At 38.4% G+C, this 17,163-nt stretch overlaps 1 protein-coding gene across 4 annotated transcripts in view; it reads left to right on the forward strand.

Moving 5' to 3' along the window:
* Nucleotides 1-7,430, forward strand: part of ANKRD44 (ankyrin repeat domain 44) — a 331,247-nt gene extending 323,817 nt beyond the window's left edge. For 2 of the 4 annotated variants that reach the window (XM_082630931.1, XM_082630932.1), the window contains 2 exons: nt 669-760; nt 3,187-7,430. In XM_082630931.1, coding sequence (XP_082487057.1) covers nt 669-760; nt 3,187-3,434 — 340 coding nt within the window. In that variant the 3' untranslated portion in view covers nt 3,435-7,430. The remainder of the gene's footprint in view (nt 1-668; nt 761-3,186) is intronic. The other 2 variants (XM_082630933.1, XM_082630934.1) reach the window with 1 other exon arrangement.
* The last annotated feature ends 9,733 nt before the right edge of the window (nt 7,431-17,163 follow it).

Genomic DNA, 17,163 nt, shown 5'->3' on the forward strand with positions numbered 1-17,163 from the left:
CATTTCTAAGCTATTTTCTTAATTATATTTTAATATAATTCAGTGTAGTCCTTAGCGTGAAAGACCTGAAAGCTGCTTCATTTTCCATTTGGGGAAATTACCTATGCATTCGTTTTAAGGGCAAATGAATATTAGGATTTTTTTTTTCATTAAGATTCTTAAGCAGCATAGCAGAATATATTGGGTATAATATTATTCTTTAAGGTATTCTCAATTCAATAAAACATCATTTAGTGTATTTAGTAATAAGAAGGAGGTTTAAGATTATGTAATATGGGTGATAGCGATACCAGTCATACTGATGAACTGTGTGAAAAAGTGATTCAAATGCTGACCTAGAAAGCAAAGGGTAAAGAACTTTCTAGAAAACACACCAGAGCTTGAGTTCTTCTTCTGGCTTCTTGTGTCCTGTCACTAAGGTTGTTTGAGGTGTAGAGTATTTGTAATAATCTGCAGAGAAATTTGGGCCAACGTGGAAGAACAGTTGGATCATTAGCACCTGGAAAAGATGTGGTGCACAAATATCTTTTTTTGAAACAGTAAAAATATTCATGTGCTATTTATAGATTCTCAAGTCTTTTCTTCCTTTTAGCCACTCAGACTACCCAAAATGCCACATTCTCACACAAATATATATCATAGTTGATGCTCGTTGTTGTCTTTTTTAGACCCCTCCACGTTGCTGCGCGCAATGGCTTGAAGGTAGTCGTTGAGGAACTGCTAGCCAAAGGGGCCTGCGTACTTGCTGTAGATGAAAATGGTAAGTGGAAAAAGTAAGCCATTACTGCAGATACCACGCACCTGCAATGAAGCCAGAGGAGAATGAGAAAGCCAGGAGCTAGATAAAAAGGCAGTGAGAACTCCCTTCCCCTTGGAAGTTCCCTGTGTGAGCAATCAAACAAGGATAATTTGTCCTGTCTGTCGTTGTAAGACATATAGTCTCCCTGCAGCCCCCCAGTGCCTTCCATGTGCATGTAATGTCAGCAGCTGGTCTCAAACTCCTCAGCGTGGTGGTTAAAATATGTTAGACACACTCAAAAACTTTCAGCTTGGCATTCAAACCCAATTCTAACTGCATATGCTGAAGAGTTAGGGATCATACATGTCATGAGTGCATGCTCAAGGGCTCGAATTAAAACAAAATCTTTGTATTTCAGTTCATTCTGAGATCAAACTTCTTCTTATTATTTTTTAAAGAACAGACCAGAACTCATATTTCCAGTATGGATATTTGGGGAACATGAGTAAAATTTTTAAACTAACATTTAGGCTTGAAAGCTTCTTCTGACCTATAGCACGTTCCGTTTCTAAATGAGCTAACTCTTAACAGAAGCTTTCTGCTCTGCTTCCTAAAAACTTTTGAAAGCTAGTGAATACGAGAATTGTATTAAACTACCATGCCTTTTAACCTTGGGGAGCAAAAGAGGAACTTCTGGATATTTATGAATTAAGTAATTTTTTGAATGTGGCATTAATTGTAGCATTTAATTAAAGTATTTTAAAATGTATTAACATAACTCAATTAACTGCTTATTACAGGTATTGGAATTAGCAGCTCATGCCTATTTCTCAGAAGTAAGCAGCCATATGACATCATTAGCTAACTCCTATTAGTTTTGGTTTTGCAGCCCCATTTATCCTAGCATGTACCCCGCTCTGTCCCCAACCTGACTCATGTAGGAGGTGCAGAAAGTTCTCTATTACTCCATCTCCTTGGTCCTCCTGCCTCACCCTCCCTCACCTTCTTATCATGACCATATATATATATATACCTTATCACGACTATATATATATATATATATATATATATATATATATATATATATATATATATATATACACACACACACACACCCCTTGGGGTTGGCATGTAGAGGCCCACAGTTTTTCTGCAAAATGACTAAAGAGACCAGAATAAACTAGTGTAAGTCTGCTGTATCTGAAGCTTGTCCAGCCCACAGCAACCTTAGGAACAAGAGCCCCAGGCCTATAGAACTACAGCCTGTGTCAGAGCTTAGCTACATCCCAAAGGTCTAGGAACATTTGGGACAATTTTGTACAGCACTACAATATTAATTTCTTTACTCATCACGGACCTTTGTGGAATGGAATGTTAAGATATCTGTCCATTCTTGTTTGTTTTCATACCAGGGAAGGGAATCATCTGTTAAGCGGGGGAGAGGAGCAGAAATCAGGCCAAGTGCTGATAAACAATACCGCAAAAAATTAAGTTTTATTGAGCCAGTGCCTCTGAATAAATGAGCGAGTGGTTGGTAGGAAGTTTAGCCAGCACAAGGGGCTGGAACCCCTTTCCAGCCAGTAGAATAAAGGTTGAATAAGGGTAGATGGAGTCAAAGACTTTATCTGCCTCCCCATGGCACCTGCCTCGTGAGTTGAGATAATTTTCTTTTCTGGACTGGACCCATCAAGTCCAAATGGCAGAGAATGACAACTCTATGGCAAATAGCAATTTCCCCACATCTGTTACATTTAGGACTTGGGACTTTGCCTGGTGGTGTTGATATTACTTAAAATTCTGTTTAAGTTTCTTTTAAATGATAGTACATTTCATCACATACAACAAGTGCTTTCCTGTGTCTGATCTACTCAAATGATTCCATTTCTCCAGAACCAGTTACCTGTGCATACTTTATATAAAGTATATATGAAGTGACAGAACAGTGTTACTGACTCTTACAGACATCTGATTCTTGACATCCTTTCTAATCTGACACACGATTACCTACAGTGGAAAGTCATTGTTCTCAGAATGAGAGTGCGCTGGCCCCAGCCCGAAGCGCATGGTGTGTGCGTGTGCTCTCAGGTGGAAACATCTTTCTGATTGTCCTGTGGCTGTTTCTTGTGGAATTGTGTCCCACCCCCGTCCCCTCATGTTTCTGTTCACTAGATGAAGACTGAAATTCTGCCTAACTTCAGATAATATAATGCTTTGTTGTCACATAAGCAGGAAAAAAAAAACGAAACCTTCCATCCAATGTCTCCCACTCCCAGTCCCCTCCAGCCTCACCCTCAGCATGACTTGTGGGAAATAACTCCTTTGCCTGGCATGATTTCTAACTTGACATACATCTCTGCGTGTGAAGTCGTTCGAGATGTACTGTGGGATGCTCACACCACCTCTGGATTGCCTGGACTAACCACTGCCTTGTCTGCATTTACGCCCAGGTCATACCCCGGCCCTGGCTTGCGCTCCTAACAAAGACGTGGCTGACTGCCTGGCCCTCATTCTGGCTACCATGATGACTTTTTCTCCTTCCAGTACCATGACGGCTGTCAACTTCGTTTGTTTTAAAAAAGACAGTTTGAGCAGGACGACCCTCTCCAACCTGGGTAGCATGGTTAGCCTGTGCAGTAACAACGTAGGCTCGGAGGATGGGTACAATGAAAATGATTCTGATTCGGAAACGTTTTGACTTTGGACTGTAGAAGCTTTTTCTTGATCACCCGTGTTGGAGGAAGGGAAAGAAGCTTGAATTCCAGGTTTATGTTGTGTTCAAGTATTATTATGGGCCCGAGCTTCCAGAAGCCAGTAGAGAAGGAATTAATTAAACCGAGGGAAGGCAGCTAGGCTGTAGGGCAAAGCACTCACACAGATGGGCCTCGATTTTGCTTTGTTTCATATTTTCCTTAGATCTGAGATACTTCTGTGAAAGCCTACCTCTCATTTTAAGTAAGGAATAAAAAATGCATTGAATTCTTTTTCTTTGTGGATAATGCAACTGAGAGGGAACTGGTCTCTAAAAGATTTTTTTTCGTGTACTCACTCGACAGTGAGTTCTCAGAAGTATATCAACATGACATTCATGTCCCCCAGGAGGGAAGGGAATGGCTGGATAGGAAATGCCTCCAACCTCTTCTCACTTTGATGTTTACTTCCTTACTAGAAGCCAAAGGTAGAGGTGTTCATCTTCAGAAATAATGCCTTCATCTTCAGAAATAATCTTTTTAAAGGAGTCCAATTATTCATATCCTATCTATAATAAGCACTTAAATATCCAGAACTTCTTTTTGAGGATTTTTGTTAAAGTTGCCAGATGAAGGGAAAAGTTCACTGGAAATTGAATTTGCTTTTTTCATTTAACATAAATGTAGCACTCAGTGATCCCCATAACAAGCCTGTGACTAATTTTCACCCGAGTGATCAAATCCAAATCTGTCCAGTAACATTTCAGGTGAAGATTATATTGCACCAAAACTTTGAGACATATGCAAATATAATATGAAACTACCCTTTATTAATTTGTCTGTAAATCAAACTACTAACTTTATGAAAACATAAGAACCATCAGTATTGCTCATCAATAGTAAAATGTTAAATGCGCTTCTCGGTCAAAGTCATGCCCCAGTGAGTGGAAGTGTGACTCCAAAAGGGAACAAAGTGAAAGCACGATGTAGAAATGGGCAATGTGGAAATTAAGGCCAATTAAAGTTGCTTGATGATGAAATCACCGTAGTGAATACTGTGTCTGCTCCCTCTGCCAAAGCTTCTAGGTCAAATGGACCCCGTTCCACACCTGGAATAGCTGTACAAAAAGAAGAATGAGACTCTTTAGATTATGCACATACACATGCACACGTATATGTATGTATTTATATATATATGTCTGTAGTTCATCAACCAGCTATCCACGAGGACCAAAATGCTTCAGTCTAAAATGGAAGATTTAAATTGTTTTCCTTCGAAGTGGAAGTGAGAACTGAAACAGCTTTTCTATGGAGTTAAAATGTAATCTTTTTGTGTAAGTCTTTGTTGTGTTTTATATTTCTTATGACACAGGTTTCTAGTTGATGGCTTAACATTTGTAACTGATAATGTGTTGACTACAGCTTATTTTTTTGCCAAACTAGAGAAAATGTTCATATACTTTTGATGTAAATGTGTTTGTATTTATTTGAAATGAAACAAATGCCGAGGAAACATCCATTGTTTGTTCTCTGTTTTAATTCCTACTTGTCTTACTTGGAATCATGAAAAAGCCGGAAAATACACAGGACTCTCCCTGGGCTGGCCCGCAGTCCTGGGGCCAAGCCCAGCAGCATTTCCACTCCTAAGGTTTCCAGCCAACCCTCAGGTTCTTCCACGTCGGTTGGAAAGGGGTAAAACATCCGTGGCTCAGCCCGTGTGTAGCCAGCTAAGAGCTTAAAAGACACTGCAGCCCTGTGATCTACGAGATGAAAACTGAAGTGTGTACTGGATCATATGCCCAAAAGTGGCCCAAAGAAAGATATAGAAATTATCCTGAATACGCTGAAAATTTCACATGATCCCAGCAACCTAACAGGAAACTATGTCAGTGTGTGGGCACATGTACCAAGAAGAGAAATAAAAATCACCAGCTCATGCTATTTTCCACTTGAGGAAGAGACAGGAAAGAAACATGTTGCATTAAGGTAGTGCTCTCCGACATTTTATAATCGATTCCATTTTCACCCTGAAAATTTCTATCTTATAATATATGTGAGATATTTTTAAAACAGTGTTCTATCATGTCTGGATCAAATACAGATACTGTATTATATATTTCATCTAATTGTAAAAGACTTTAATCTTACTCTGTAATATCCTGGATTTAATTAAAAACTCATGCTGGGTTCTTCACAAATGAGAACTTGTTCAAAGGACTTCTAAGAACTGGTGTTAATTTCATTGAAAAATTTTGACACCACCATATTGTTTTTTTAATTCTTGCTGTTGTGTTCCCCTCCTTCCTCTGTCCTTTCTGTTTGTTTCGAGAAGATGAGTTTCGAAAAAGTGGATAAATTGCTAATGAGCAGTAATGACCGTATCTTTACCAAAACCCTGAAAATAAGGTAGATCTAACACTGAAGAAGCACGATATACTGCGGAGTCTTTTTCTAGAAGTGAATGGAAATCCTGCTCAGTTGGCATTTAAAGCAGGATATGCGATGCCTGCTTTAGTGGTGAAGCAGCATTAACATTTTTCCCCGTAGAGTAGCACAGAGAACAAGAAACACTGCGGCAAAACAGTGGCAGCCACGCGACATTATCTCCACGGAGCTGCGTTCTGACTTTTCCCCACTCTTTCACCGCTAGAAAGAAGGAAGACAAAGGAACAAAATGAAATCATGCTTTGAATTGTTCACTGAATCCATCTCTCGCCCCCGCTCTCTTTCTCTTTCTCCCTCTTCCCCAGACCAATTTTTTTCCTTTAAGAAATGACTTTAAAAACTATGAGTTCTGTTTTTCACATACATCTCTTAGAAATAAAGCTAGGTTTTCCACATAGCTTTCTAAGAAAAACAAAAACAGAAAACATTGTGCTTTTACCTTAATGTGTTCTTTTTAGACTGTATTTTAACCACAGCCACGGGGATCATGTTTCATCGCACTTACCTATTCGCTGGTGTCTGCCTATCCTGGGTAAATATGTTACTATCTCCAAATGGCCTAAAATCTGCTATGATTCCACAGTAAATAGCTCAGGGGATTTCTATTTATCACTACTAAAAGGGCACCATAGTATGTTTTGGTACTTTAGGCAGTAAACAGCTGCTTGGGTTATTATTTTATTATTAAATTAGGACAAGAACATCAAATGGATTTGCTGCACTAGTAATTCTTCGTACTGTTGAGCAACTAAGTTTGCTTATCTGTTGTGTTGGTTGAAGAACTCATCCCTTTTTTTGTCTTGTAATATGAAGTTAGAGTGCCTTTTTACATTTGTATATTCTGAAAATGTTCTGTGAAATGTTTGGTAATTTTTTCATTTGAGTGTTATCAGAGCAATATAATACCAGTGAGTTTTCATTTCAGCCTTTCTTTGAATGTATAGAGTGTCTTTTTCCTCCTTCCCCTTTTACCTGCTTTGAAATGAAAATGAAGATGCAAAGTTTTCTATAGGAATTGTTTGATTTTGCAGTGCTAAACTGCTTTCTTTTTACAGAACTGTAAACCATAGGTCAGTGTTATAGGGGAAGAACATTTTAAGATAGTGACAATCTGAGTGTGTGTATAAAATGTAATTCTAAGCGTTTCTTATGCAGTGATCTAAAAATTCAATGCAAATATCTTTTGTTTGGTAGTTTTGTCTATATATTTTATGCTTTAGCATGTGCAATATATCTTTGTAAAGCGCGATGATACAAATCTGGTGCCAGTGTTATATTTTGCATAACATATTTGTAACAGCATAAAATATTGTTTGATGATTTCAGTGGGATTTTTGTCTGTAATGTTTTCTTATGTGAGTTGGAGTTGAATGACTCTGGTAAATGCCATGACTGTAAAAATGAGGAAATGACTTTGAACCAATCTGAATCTTCTCAAGCACAGTTTAATACTTTTTCAACTACTGAATGCTAATAATGTAATGAAGTACTTAACTGTAATATACTATGGAAATGCATTCAGATGGTTATTTTTACAAATAAAAGCGGTACAAATATTGTTGCAATTTGTGTTGTCTTTAATTTTTCCAATTATGCTAACTTTACCAGTTATTCTGCTAACTTAAACCTTTGTCCCCTGCCAAAGCCAAATAACATTAAATTTTGAAAATAATCAAGATAGAAGTGTATCTCCATATTTTCTATTTCTGTGTATATAATCACATTTAGAGCAAAAAATTTCAAACAGCTATTTTATGTTTATTTTATCTGTTTATGCCTCCAACTTTTTCCATAAAAATTTAAGCTGGCTTGCAACATGTCCTTACCATAGGGCAGCTCACAACATGGCAGTATGCTTCGTGAGAGTGAGCAAACTGACAAAAGCCAGAGAGAAAAACTCACAGAACTCACGGGTTTAGAGCTGAATCTTGAAGTGGCATTCCATGATTTTTTCCATAGTCTACTCACAAGAAACAAGTCACTAGGTCCATCCCACATGCAAGGTCACATCCCACCAAAAGGTGTGAGGACCAGGAGACAGGAATTACCGGGAGCCATTTCAGAAGCTATTGACCACACTGGCTCTATCACAGCGCCCTTCAAGAGTAGGAGTTCACACCAGGATAACTTTCCCAGCCATTGCTAAGGAAATTGTTTACTTGACTGCCTTAATTCACCTGTTCAAGAAATACATACGGATCCCCTAATTTCACTTGTGCTTTCGTAAGCAAGCAGAAAGGGGATAATGGCCTCCACTGAGTAATTGTATTGTTGGACATCAATGTGGTGCTTTGTCTCCAAACTGCTTGTCAAAGGATTCCTCTCCCTAATGCCATTCAGTAGGTTTAGATCCCTAAACATCTGTCCCTCACTTAACACACTTAATGTATTCCAGAATTAGCTTGCAAGGCCAAAGACATTAAGCTAAAAGGCTCTTAACACAATCTAAAAATATTGTGGGTAAAAGTACTGTATGAATTGTCTCGAGCAGATTTCATACTGAAGGTACATTTGCTGTAAAACATAAAGCAGCAAAGATAATGGCTGTGCCATTCATTAATTTTCAAGCACTCCAGGGGGTGATCGAAAAGGTGTGGGCATTAGTGGTTGGCACAGTGACTGGGGAGTGGGAGGGCTTGCTACTAGCATTTGGTGAGCCAGGGATACCAAATGTCCCACCCAGCCCAGTGTACAATCCCCCCACCCCCAATGCCCATGCATCCCCACCTCACTGCTCATATACTTGCTCTCCTCTTTTTTCTGAATCATTCCTTCATCAATGTATTACTTGTGAAACCAGCCATATTCTAAAATCTGTTTTCACAGGGAATTGCATAAAGATGCCCTACTATGCATCCCCTCCTAAAGAGCGCTCCCAAGCTTAAGAAGAAGGACTTCAGAAGGCAATGTCGAGTACCTGTTCCCTGGTTGTGTATTTCTACAGGTGAGATCACATGCAGGTGAGTGGAGGAAAGTGCTACACAGATTTGAAACAAATACTTAATTCCTTTGTTGTTAAACACACAAACTCAGGCCTGCACGTGTATATTTCTTGTCTTAAGCAAGGGATGATTGCATCCTCTTCACAGTTGGGGTAACCCTGCTCATAAAGACAGAAACATTTGGCCCACAGTCCCACAGCAAGATCTGGCAACAAACCACTGTTGGTTCACGTGGTTCTCTGGGCACTGGTAGACACAATTTCCAGAACACCATTTTCTACCTTTAAAAGACAATTTAATGAAGTATATTTAATATCTAGAAGAGTTTTATAATTTTCAAAAGTAAAAAGTTGAAGCAGTACCTAGAGCACAAAAATCTTACCTGTGTTTATGTTCAGTTGATAAAGCACCCAGCAAAATTGAAAACTTGAATAACTCATATTTCTTTTAGTTGGGTTCCCTGAGAATTACAAATGTCTAAACTCAAATCTGAATGTGAAGAAGTGGCCAGCCATATAGAGATCAAAGGAGGAAACAGGGAGAGGGAACAGCCAGTGCCAACAACCAAAGGCAGGAATGAGCTTGACATGTTCCAGGAACAGAAATGGGGCCAGTGTGGCTGGAGACTTGTGGGGTAGGGAAGGGTGGTACGAGATGAGATCACGAGTGGTCTGAGGCCAGATCTTGTAAAAAATTTTTTGAGCCAGGAGAAGAAGTTTCTATTTTATTCTTAATGTGATAAAGATCCACTAGAGAACTCTAAGCAGAAAAAAATGGCTGTGTTCCTATTTCATTTTTAAGAGACCACTCTGACTGCAATAGGGAGGCAAGAGAGGAACCACTATTGAGTGGTTAGGTGGCTACTGTGCTAGTCTAGATGAGTAAAAACATGGTGGCTTGGATTGGTACAGCAACAAGGGAAACAGTGTGGCACAGTTTGGGTACTCTTAAAGACAGAGTTGACTGACCTTGCTGATGGTTTTATGTCAAGTAAGCAGTCTAGAGTTTGGGAGAGAGGCTGGGGCTGAGGTCAATGAAATTATAGATGAGCAGAGGAACTTGCCCTGGGAGTAAATGTAGAGAGTGATGAGCCCTGAACTGTGGGCACTCTAACATTCAGACGTCAGGAAGAGAAGGTCTAACAGAGAAGACCAAGAGGGAGTGGCCAGTGAGGCAGGAGGAAAAGCAAGAAACCTAGATGTCCCTGAAACACGGGAAAGAAAGAATGTATGAAAGGAGTGTCAGTTGTGTCTCCTGTCTCAATTGCTTCTGGGAGGTCAAGATATGATGCAGCGTGACCATTGGATTTGGCAACATAGAGTTTATTAGTGACTTTTGCAAGAACAGATGCATCAGAGTGGGGGGGACAACAATGCAAAGAGGATGGTTTAATGAGGGAAAGAAAGGGGAGAAGGTAAAAGGAAGAAGAAAAATAAGGCAGTAGCTGGAGGGATGTGAAGACCAGAGAGTATTTGTTTTTTAAGATAGGAGATGCTGTATGTAGTATATCAATGCTAAGGGGAATGTCTGGGAGTGAACAAGAAGAAGGTGTGAGAATGGATGGGAGGGTAATTTTAGAAGGAACATTTTAGAGCAGCAGAGGAGGATTGCTGAGTAAGGCTTAGCACACTTGAGATTTATGACCATGAATTTTAAGTGGTACCAGTCATCCTGGTGGGTTTTTTCATCAATGTTGGTACAGGCATAGAGTAAGTAGATAGTGGAACTTAAACAGGGATAGAGCTCTGCCAAATGAGCCCAAGGGGAGTTATGGAACTGCAGTGTTTTCAATAGACATGATTATGTAGATCATGGATTCTAAACCGGGTAAGGAGGGAAATGAAGACATGAGGGAGGTGATGGAGAGTGAAAAAGTGGCCCAGTCACTGGACTGAAGGTCTTGGTAAGATGGAAGAATTGTTGAGTTGTAGCACCAGAGTTGGTAAGCTAAACATGGGGTGCTTGAAGTAAAGATTTTAGAAGTGGTACAGTTTCGATGTTGACAAAGTCAAGAACATAATCACAGGAGTGGGTGGTTGAGGAAAATTGAAGGAAAAAGCACTGAAGATAAAGAAGTAAAAAACTGAGGAGGCCAATATAATGAATGGCTTGAAAGCCATTTAAAATAGAATTTGAGCAGAATTGATGAGAAAATTTGGCCCCTTCAAAACATCTGTTTTTCAGGTGTTTTACTTTAAGACACACACTCAAAACTGATTTATTATCAGACTGATGTTTGGTTCCAGGATTAGGATGAAGCTTTTGAAGAAGTGAGAATGGTCAAGTGCATTTCTGTTAAAAAAACAACAACCAGACTTTGACTATAATACAATGACAGGTTTTATGTCCATATGGTTTAACCTAAATGTGTTTATGAGGCTCTCCAGAAAACAGGACAGATGGCTAAGAGCTGCAGAGTGAACAAAAGGAGTGTGTGGAGCAGACAAACGTCTTAGTGACAACAATGAAAAATTGAATACTTCCCAGTGGGCCTTCCACAGAGGACAAAAGACTAAATTCATTGGAATTCTGTATTGCTATTTAAGTGAAAACTAAATTTGCTTTAAAATACTAACTTATCCTGAAATCTCAATTTTTAACAACAACAACAAAAACCAGAAAGCTGACTTGGGTTTATAATTCCCTTTTGACTCTCTTTTTTCAGAAATGAGTTCTCCATTTCCAAGTCCATCCCATGATTTTATGTTACTTGCCATGTTTTATGTTCTTCAGGCCTGAGATTTATTCCTTGCTATTTTATGATTACTTAAAATCTGTAAAAACTTTGTTAGAGGACTGTTACCTGATAATTGATGGATTTTCTACTTAACTTCATTCACAGGGTCTACACATTAGCAATGTAAATTTTGATGAGGCTGCTGGGCCTATTTCATTTTGGCATCAGTGCTAAAAAATCTGATAAAGGGCTCAGTTGGTGCCATCTGGGAGCTTGCTTTGTGATGTCACAGCTGACACTAGAAATTAGATTGAGAAAACTAATTAATTTCCCACAACATTTCAGATATTGAAAAAGAAAAGCCTTTCATGATGCTAACAACATTTCCTAGAGATAAGAACATATTTTCCAGTAAATATTAAAAATCCATCTTAATTTTCCTTGCTGCTAGCCTCATGATATGAGAGTAACTTGGGTAGTACAAAGCAGAGGACATCTGTTAAAATTCATATAATGTTTATAGGTGTCTATACAGTGTAAATATATACAATCATGGACAAAGATACAGCAGGATTTAACCCAACAATATTGAAGGAGGAGGGTATAAGGAAGTAGTGAAATTGTAGTTAATTGGGAAAATGTACATGACATAATGCTAAATTATGAAAATATAAAATGTAGAATATACATTGTTTTATATTACAAAAATAGGTTAAAATTGGATATGTTTATGAGCAAGAGCTAGAAGGTAACGTAGACAAATTAAAACATTGATTTAATTAAGTGACAGAATTGTGGGCAACTTTTTTTTTTGAATTTTATTTTATTTTTGTATACAGCAGGTTCTTATTAGTTATCCATTTATACATATTAGTATATACATGTCAATCCTAATCTCCCAATTCATCACACCACCACCACCACCCTCCCCCCCCACTTTTCCCCCTTGGTGTCCATACGTTTGTTCTCTACATCTGTGTCGCTATTTCTGCCCTGCAAACTGGTTCATCTGTACCATTTTTCTAGGTTTGTGGGCAACTTTTATTCTGAATTTATGTTGTTTATTGTTTTTGCAATACAGATTTTAAAACAAAAAGAGACTGGAATGTATAAATAGGAACTTGGAGGTATATTGGTCATTCTAATGAGTGCTGGGTTTATTCTGTTCATTAGAACCAGCTCCAAACTCCCTAGTTAAGGACAAATGAAGAACACTTGGAGATGCTCCAATAAAAACCACAGATACATTAAGAATTGAAGAATACATCCTTTTAGGAAGAGTAAAAGGAACTGAATTTAAACAGCTTAAAGTGTTTCTCAACTGTAAAATGTGGAGATTTGAGTCAGTAACTTCTCATATTGTTCCAGCTCTGACTTTTTAAATTCTTAAACTAGATCCATTAGTCAACAGAGTAACTGCCAACCACCTACAGCATCTGAAGCAGTAGAGTGGGCATATGCCTATGCTTGGGAATACACATGATTGAAGGCTGACTGCACTAATAGTCCTTCCACTAATGGATGCAGAATTTCTTTTAGACGGAAGAGATTATGGAGATGTGCCTTTCCTTCTCTGAGCAAGAAAATCAATGGGCTTTAACTACAGCAAAACAAATTTAAAATCATGAAAAGCTATCTAAAAAATGTGTAGTAAATGTAGACATGTTTCCTACAAGACTGATTGTAAAGTCCCTTCACTGAAGACTTTCAGACCATCACCACTCCAGGATGGTGTTAGAGAGATGTCAGATGGCCAATGTGCTCCATAGCTTAGAACTCTTTGAAGCACCATGTACACTATCTCCACCAGTTTCTTGTTCCATAGATACTCAAACACACTTTTTGTCCTCTCTTCCTTGAACAACCTAATTTCATTCTTTTACATGTAGCTGTCCAGTTTTCCCAGCACCACTTATTGAAGAGGCTGCCTTTTCTCCACTGTACATTCCTGCCTCCTTTATCAAAGATAAGGTGACCACATGTGCATGGGTTTATCTCTGGGCTTTCTATCCTGTTCCATTGATCTATATTTCTGTTTTTGTGCCAGTACCATACTGCCTTGATTACTGTAGCTTTGTAGTATAGTCTGAAGTCAGGGAGCCTGATTCCTCCAGCTCCGTTTTTCGTTCTCAAGATTGCTTTGGCTATTCGGGGTCTTTTGTGTTTCCATACAAATTGTGAAATTTTTTGCTCTAGTTCTGTGAAAAATGCCAGTGGTAGTTTGATAGGGATTGCATTGAATTTGTAGATTGCTTTGGGTAGTAGAGTCATTTTCACAATGTTGATTCTTCCAATCCAAGAACACGTTATATCTCTCCATCTATTTGTATCATCTTTAATTTCTTTCATCAGTGTCTTATAATTACCTGCATACAGGTCTTTTGTCTCCTTAGGTAGGTTTATTCCTAGATATTTTATTCTTTTTGTTGCAATGGTAAATGGGAGTGTTTTCTTGATTTCACTTTCAGATTTTTCATCATTAGTGTTTAAGAGTGCCAGAGATTTCTGTGCATTAATTTTGTATCCTGCAACTTTACCAAATTCATTGATTAGCTCTAGTAGTTTTCTGGTAGCATCCTTAGGATTCTCTATTTATAGTATCATGTCATCTGCAAACAGTGACAGCTTTACTTCTTTTCCAATTTGGATTCCTTTTCTTCTCTGATTGCTGTGGCTAAAACTTCCAAAACTATGTTGAATAAGAGTGGTGAGAGTGGGCAACCTTGTCTTGTTCCTGATCTTAGTGGAAATGCTTTCAGTTTTTCACCATTGAGGACATTGTTGGCTGTGGGTTTGTCATATATGGCCTTTATTATGTTGAGGAAAGTTCCCTCTATGCCTACTTTCTGCAGGGTTTTTATCATAAATGGGTGTTGAATTTTGTCGAAAGCTTTCTCTGCTTCTATTGAGAGGATCATATGGTTTTTCTCCTTCAGTTTGTTAATATGGTGTATTACATTGATTGATTTGTGTATATTGAAGAATCCTTGCATTCCTGGAATAAACCCCACTTGATCATGGTGTATGCTCCTTTTAATGTGCTGTTGGATTCTGCATAGACACATTTTTTTTCCATTTCCATGATAGTTCTAGCATAGAGGTTGAAGGAGAAGAGGAATGCTCTCTGCTGGGATTTGGGAGAGGGTTAAATGGCGGAGAATTAGATACATTTCTGATAGTCCAGGTTAGAAGTCAGAGCACAATTTAGCATAGAAAGCATGTGATTAAGTGTGTTAAATTTTATACTATTTTGTGTAAATGTACTGCATTTGAAGTGTAATCAAAAGCTAGTGAGCCTCCTTAAGAAACTGGAAATTTACCATGCAGTCTGAATTCCAAAGGACTTGCAAGCAAACTGTGCTCCCAAAGTTCATTTGTAAATTGAGGACTTTGTTTTCATCAAATCAAGACAAAAGGGCAAGTGAAATAAAACATACCTTTGATGATGCATAATTAGAAAAATAATCCTTAAAATTAATTACCAGGGTAGCACGAAGACTTTTCACCAAAGCACTTTATATCCATTGAATTGTGGACCACATGCATGTGATAATTATTCCCCCAGTAAGATTTATTTTAGTTTAAAAGTGTTAGAAAGAACTGCCAAATTACATATTTAGAACATTTCTCTAGAGTGCAGGTGGACAGATACTATTTCTTTAAATTCTGGTGTCTTTCTCTGTTCTACTGTTGAACTTGAACCAGCTTGGTTATGGTGCCAATAAATCTCAAGTAATCTACCATTACTGTAAAAGTTACTCTGCATGCTGGCTACCGCTCCCTGTAAAAATAATTATACCACTATGGGGGTAACTGACTTTGCCTTAACTATAATATGGCTATCTTTAGCGGGAACACTTATTCCCCACCCCTGGTGTTTCCTTCCAGCTGAAGGGACATCAATTAGAGTAATTCTCTCCATCCCTACACTCTACCCTAGGAAGGAGAAGTGACCTGCCCGTGAATTTGGGAGCAAGAACTGGGCAATCAGAGCACCACTCCTCCACCTCTCCTCCTCTTGGGGACCAGCTGCCCACAGGAAGCATCAATGTCTCCAAGCCACAGTATTACAAGACTAGACCCTGTGGAGGCAGCCAGGGTTGGTCCACACCTGAGTGGGGTGTCAGTCTAATTCTGGGGTTCAGTATAGCTCACAGACATAAACCACATTCTCCAATATCTGCTTTATCAGTAATCAAAATGATATGTCAATCTCCATCTATCTTACTCCATACCTACCTCATCAAAACTCATGCAAGAAAAGCAGGAGTGTTTTGTACCTGTCCCTGTGGATATCACCTGCTATACCTTTCTTCAGTGATGCCCTGAAGAAAAACAATTAGAAAAAATATTCAAGTAAGATGCACTGAAGACATATTAGCATTGGAAAGTAATTTGGAAAAGAATATTAAAATGAGGAAAATCTAATTTCAGACTGAATTTCCTGTGCTTTGTTCCTTCGTTTCTCTCTATCTTTGTCTCCTCCTATTATTTCCTGGCTGTAGGTACACTCTTATTTCCATATTCAGTTTTTCACTCACTACTCAATTCATCCATGTAGCAAATGTTTAGTTAGCTTCTACATGCCAAGCAGTGAGGATACAGAATTCCAAGATGACCCAAACAGAATCTAGTGGGAGAGATAGACAGCTTGCTATTTAATATTGCTATGAAAGTGTAATTGGTTAAGTACAGTGGCAGAAAAGTGCACAGGGAATTATTGGTGCCTCCAACCAGCGGGAGTCAGAGAAGATGAAGCCCTGAGCAGCAACTTAAAAGATGGGTGGGAAAAATGAGTTCTGTTAAAAAACTTACATTTTTTCATTGCTACTTTTATCTCCAAGAGGGTACATTTGCACAAATGATATTTAAAACAAGTAACCCATGCACCATGAGTAAACTTTGCAAATGTGAGATCTGGCTCTGTCATGCTACTGGTAGCGGACGCTTGGTGCACCCTCAGCCTACTTCTGGTTTCAGCCACAGCTGTGGTGGACAGTTCCAGGCATGCTGGCGGGATTCACCTCCTGTACCACTGTATGTACAACACTTTTCTGCCTCTGGGTTTCTCCAAAAGCCTTGAGCCTCGTCCAAGTGCAAGTTCAGCCCAGAAGTATTTTTGCATCTATGTTCATGCATGTGATTAAGCTGTAATTTTTTTCCTTTTTTGTACCGGATTTCATATCAAGATTTTTTTTTTTTTGGTTGCATCATGCAGCTTGTGGGATATTAGTTCCCCGATCAGGGATTGAACCTGGGCCCTTGGCAGTGAAAACGTGGAGTCCCAACCTCTGGACCTCTGGGGAACACCCTCAAGATATTTTAATATCATAAAATGAACTGAGGAGTCTTTATTTCTATCCCCTGGAAATATTTGTGTAAGATTGAAATTATTCTAAATCATCTTTATCCTTATTGATTTTTTTTCCTGCTTTTATATATCTATAAATTATTGATAGAATTGTGATATTCTTCCACTAAGGATGGATTTTTTTTCTCAAAATTGTTGAATTTAGTGTGTTTTACATTTATAGTAAGTATTGAGCATGTGACTTTATTTTTAGCTTGTTTTATTGTGTTTTTTATTTATTCCACTTGAATATTTGCTAAAAGTTTTCTGGGTACAATGCTTTTCTTTTTGGAGCAGTTTTAAAATTCTGCTTTAATTTTTTT

Source organism: Mesoplodon mirus (assembly GCF_964341445.2).
Source record: "Mesoplodon mirus genome assembly, chromosome: 8".
Classification (NCBI taxonomy): Eukaryota; Metazoa; Chordata; class Mammalia; order Artiodactyla; family Ziphiidae; genus Mesoplodon; species Mesoplodon mirus.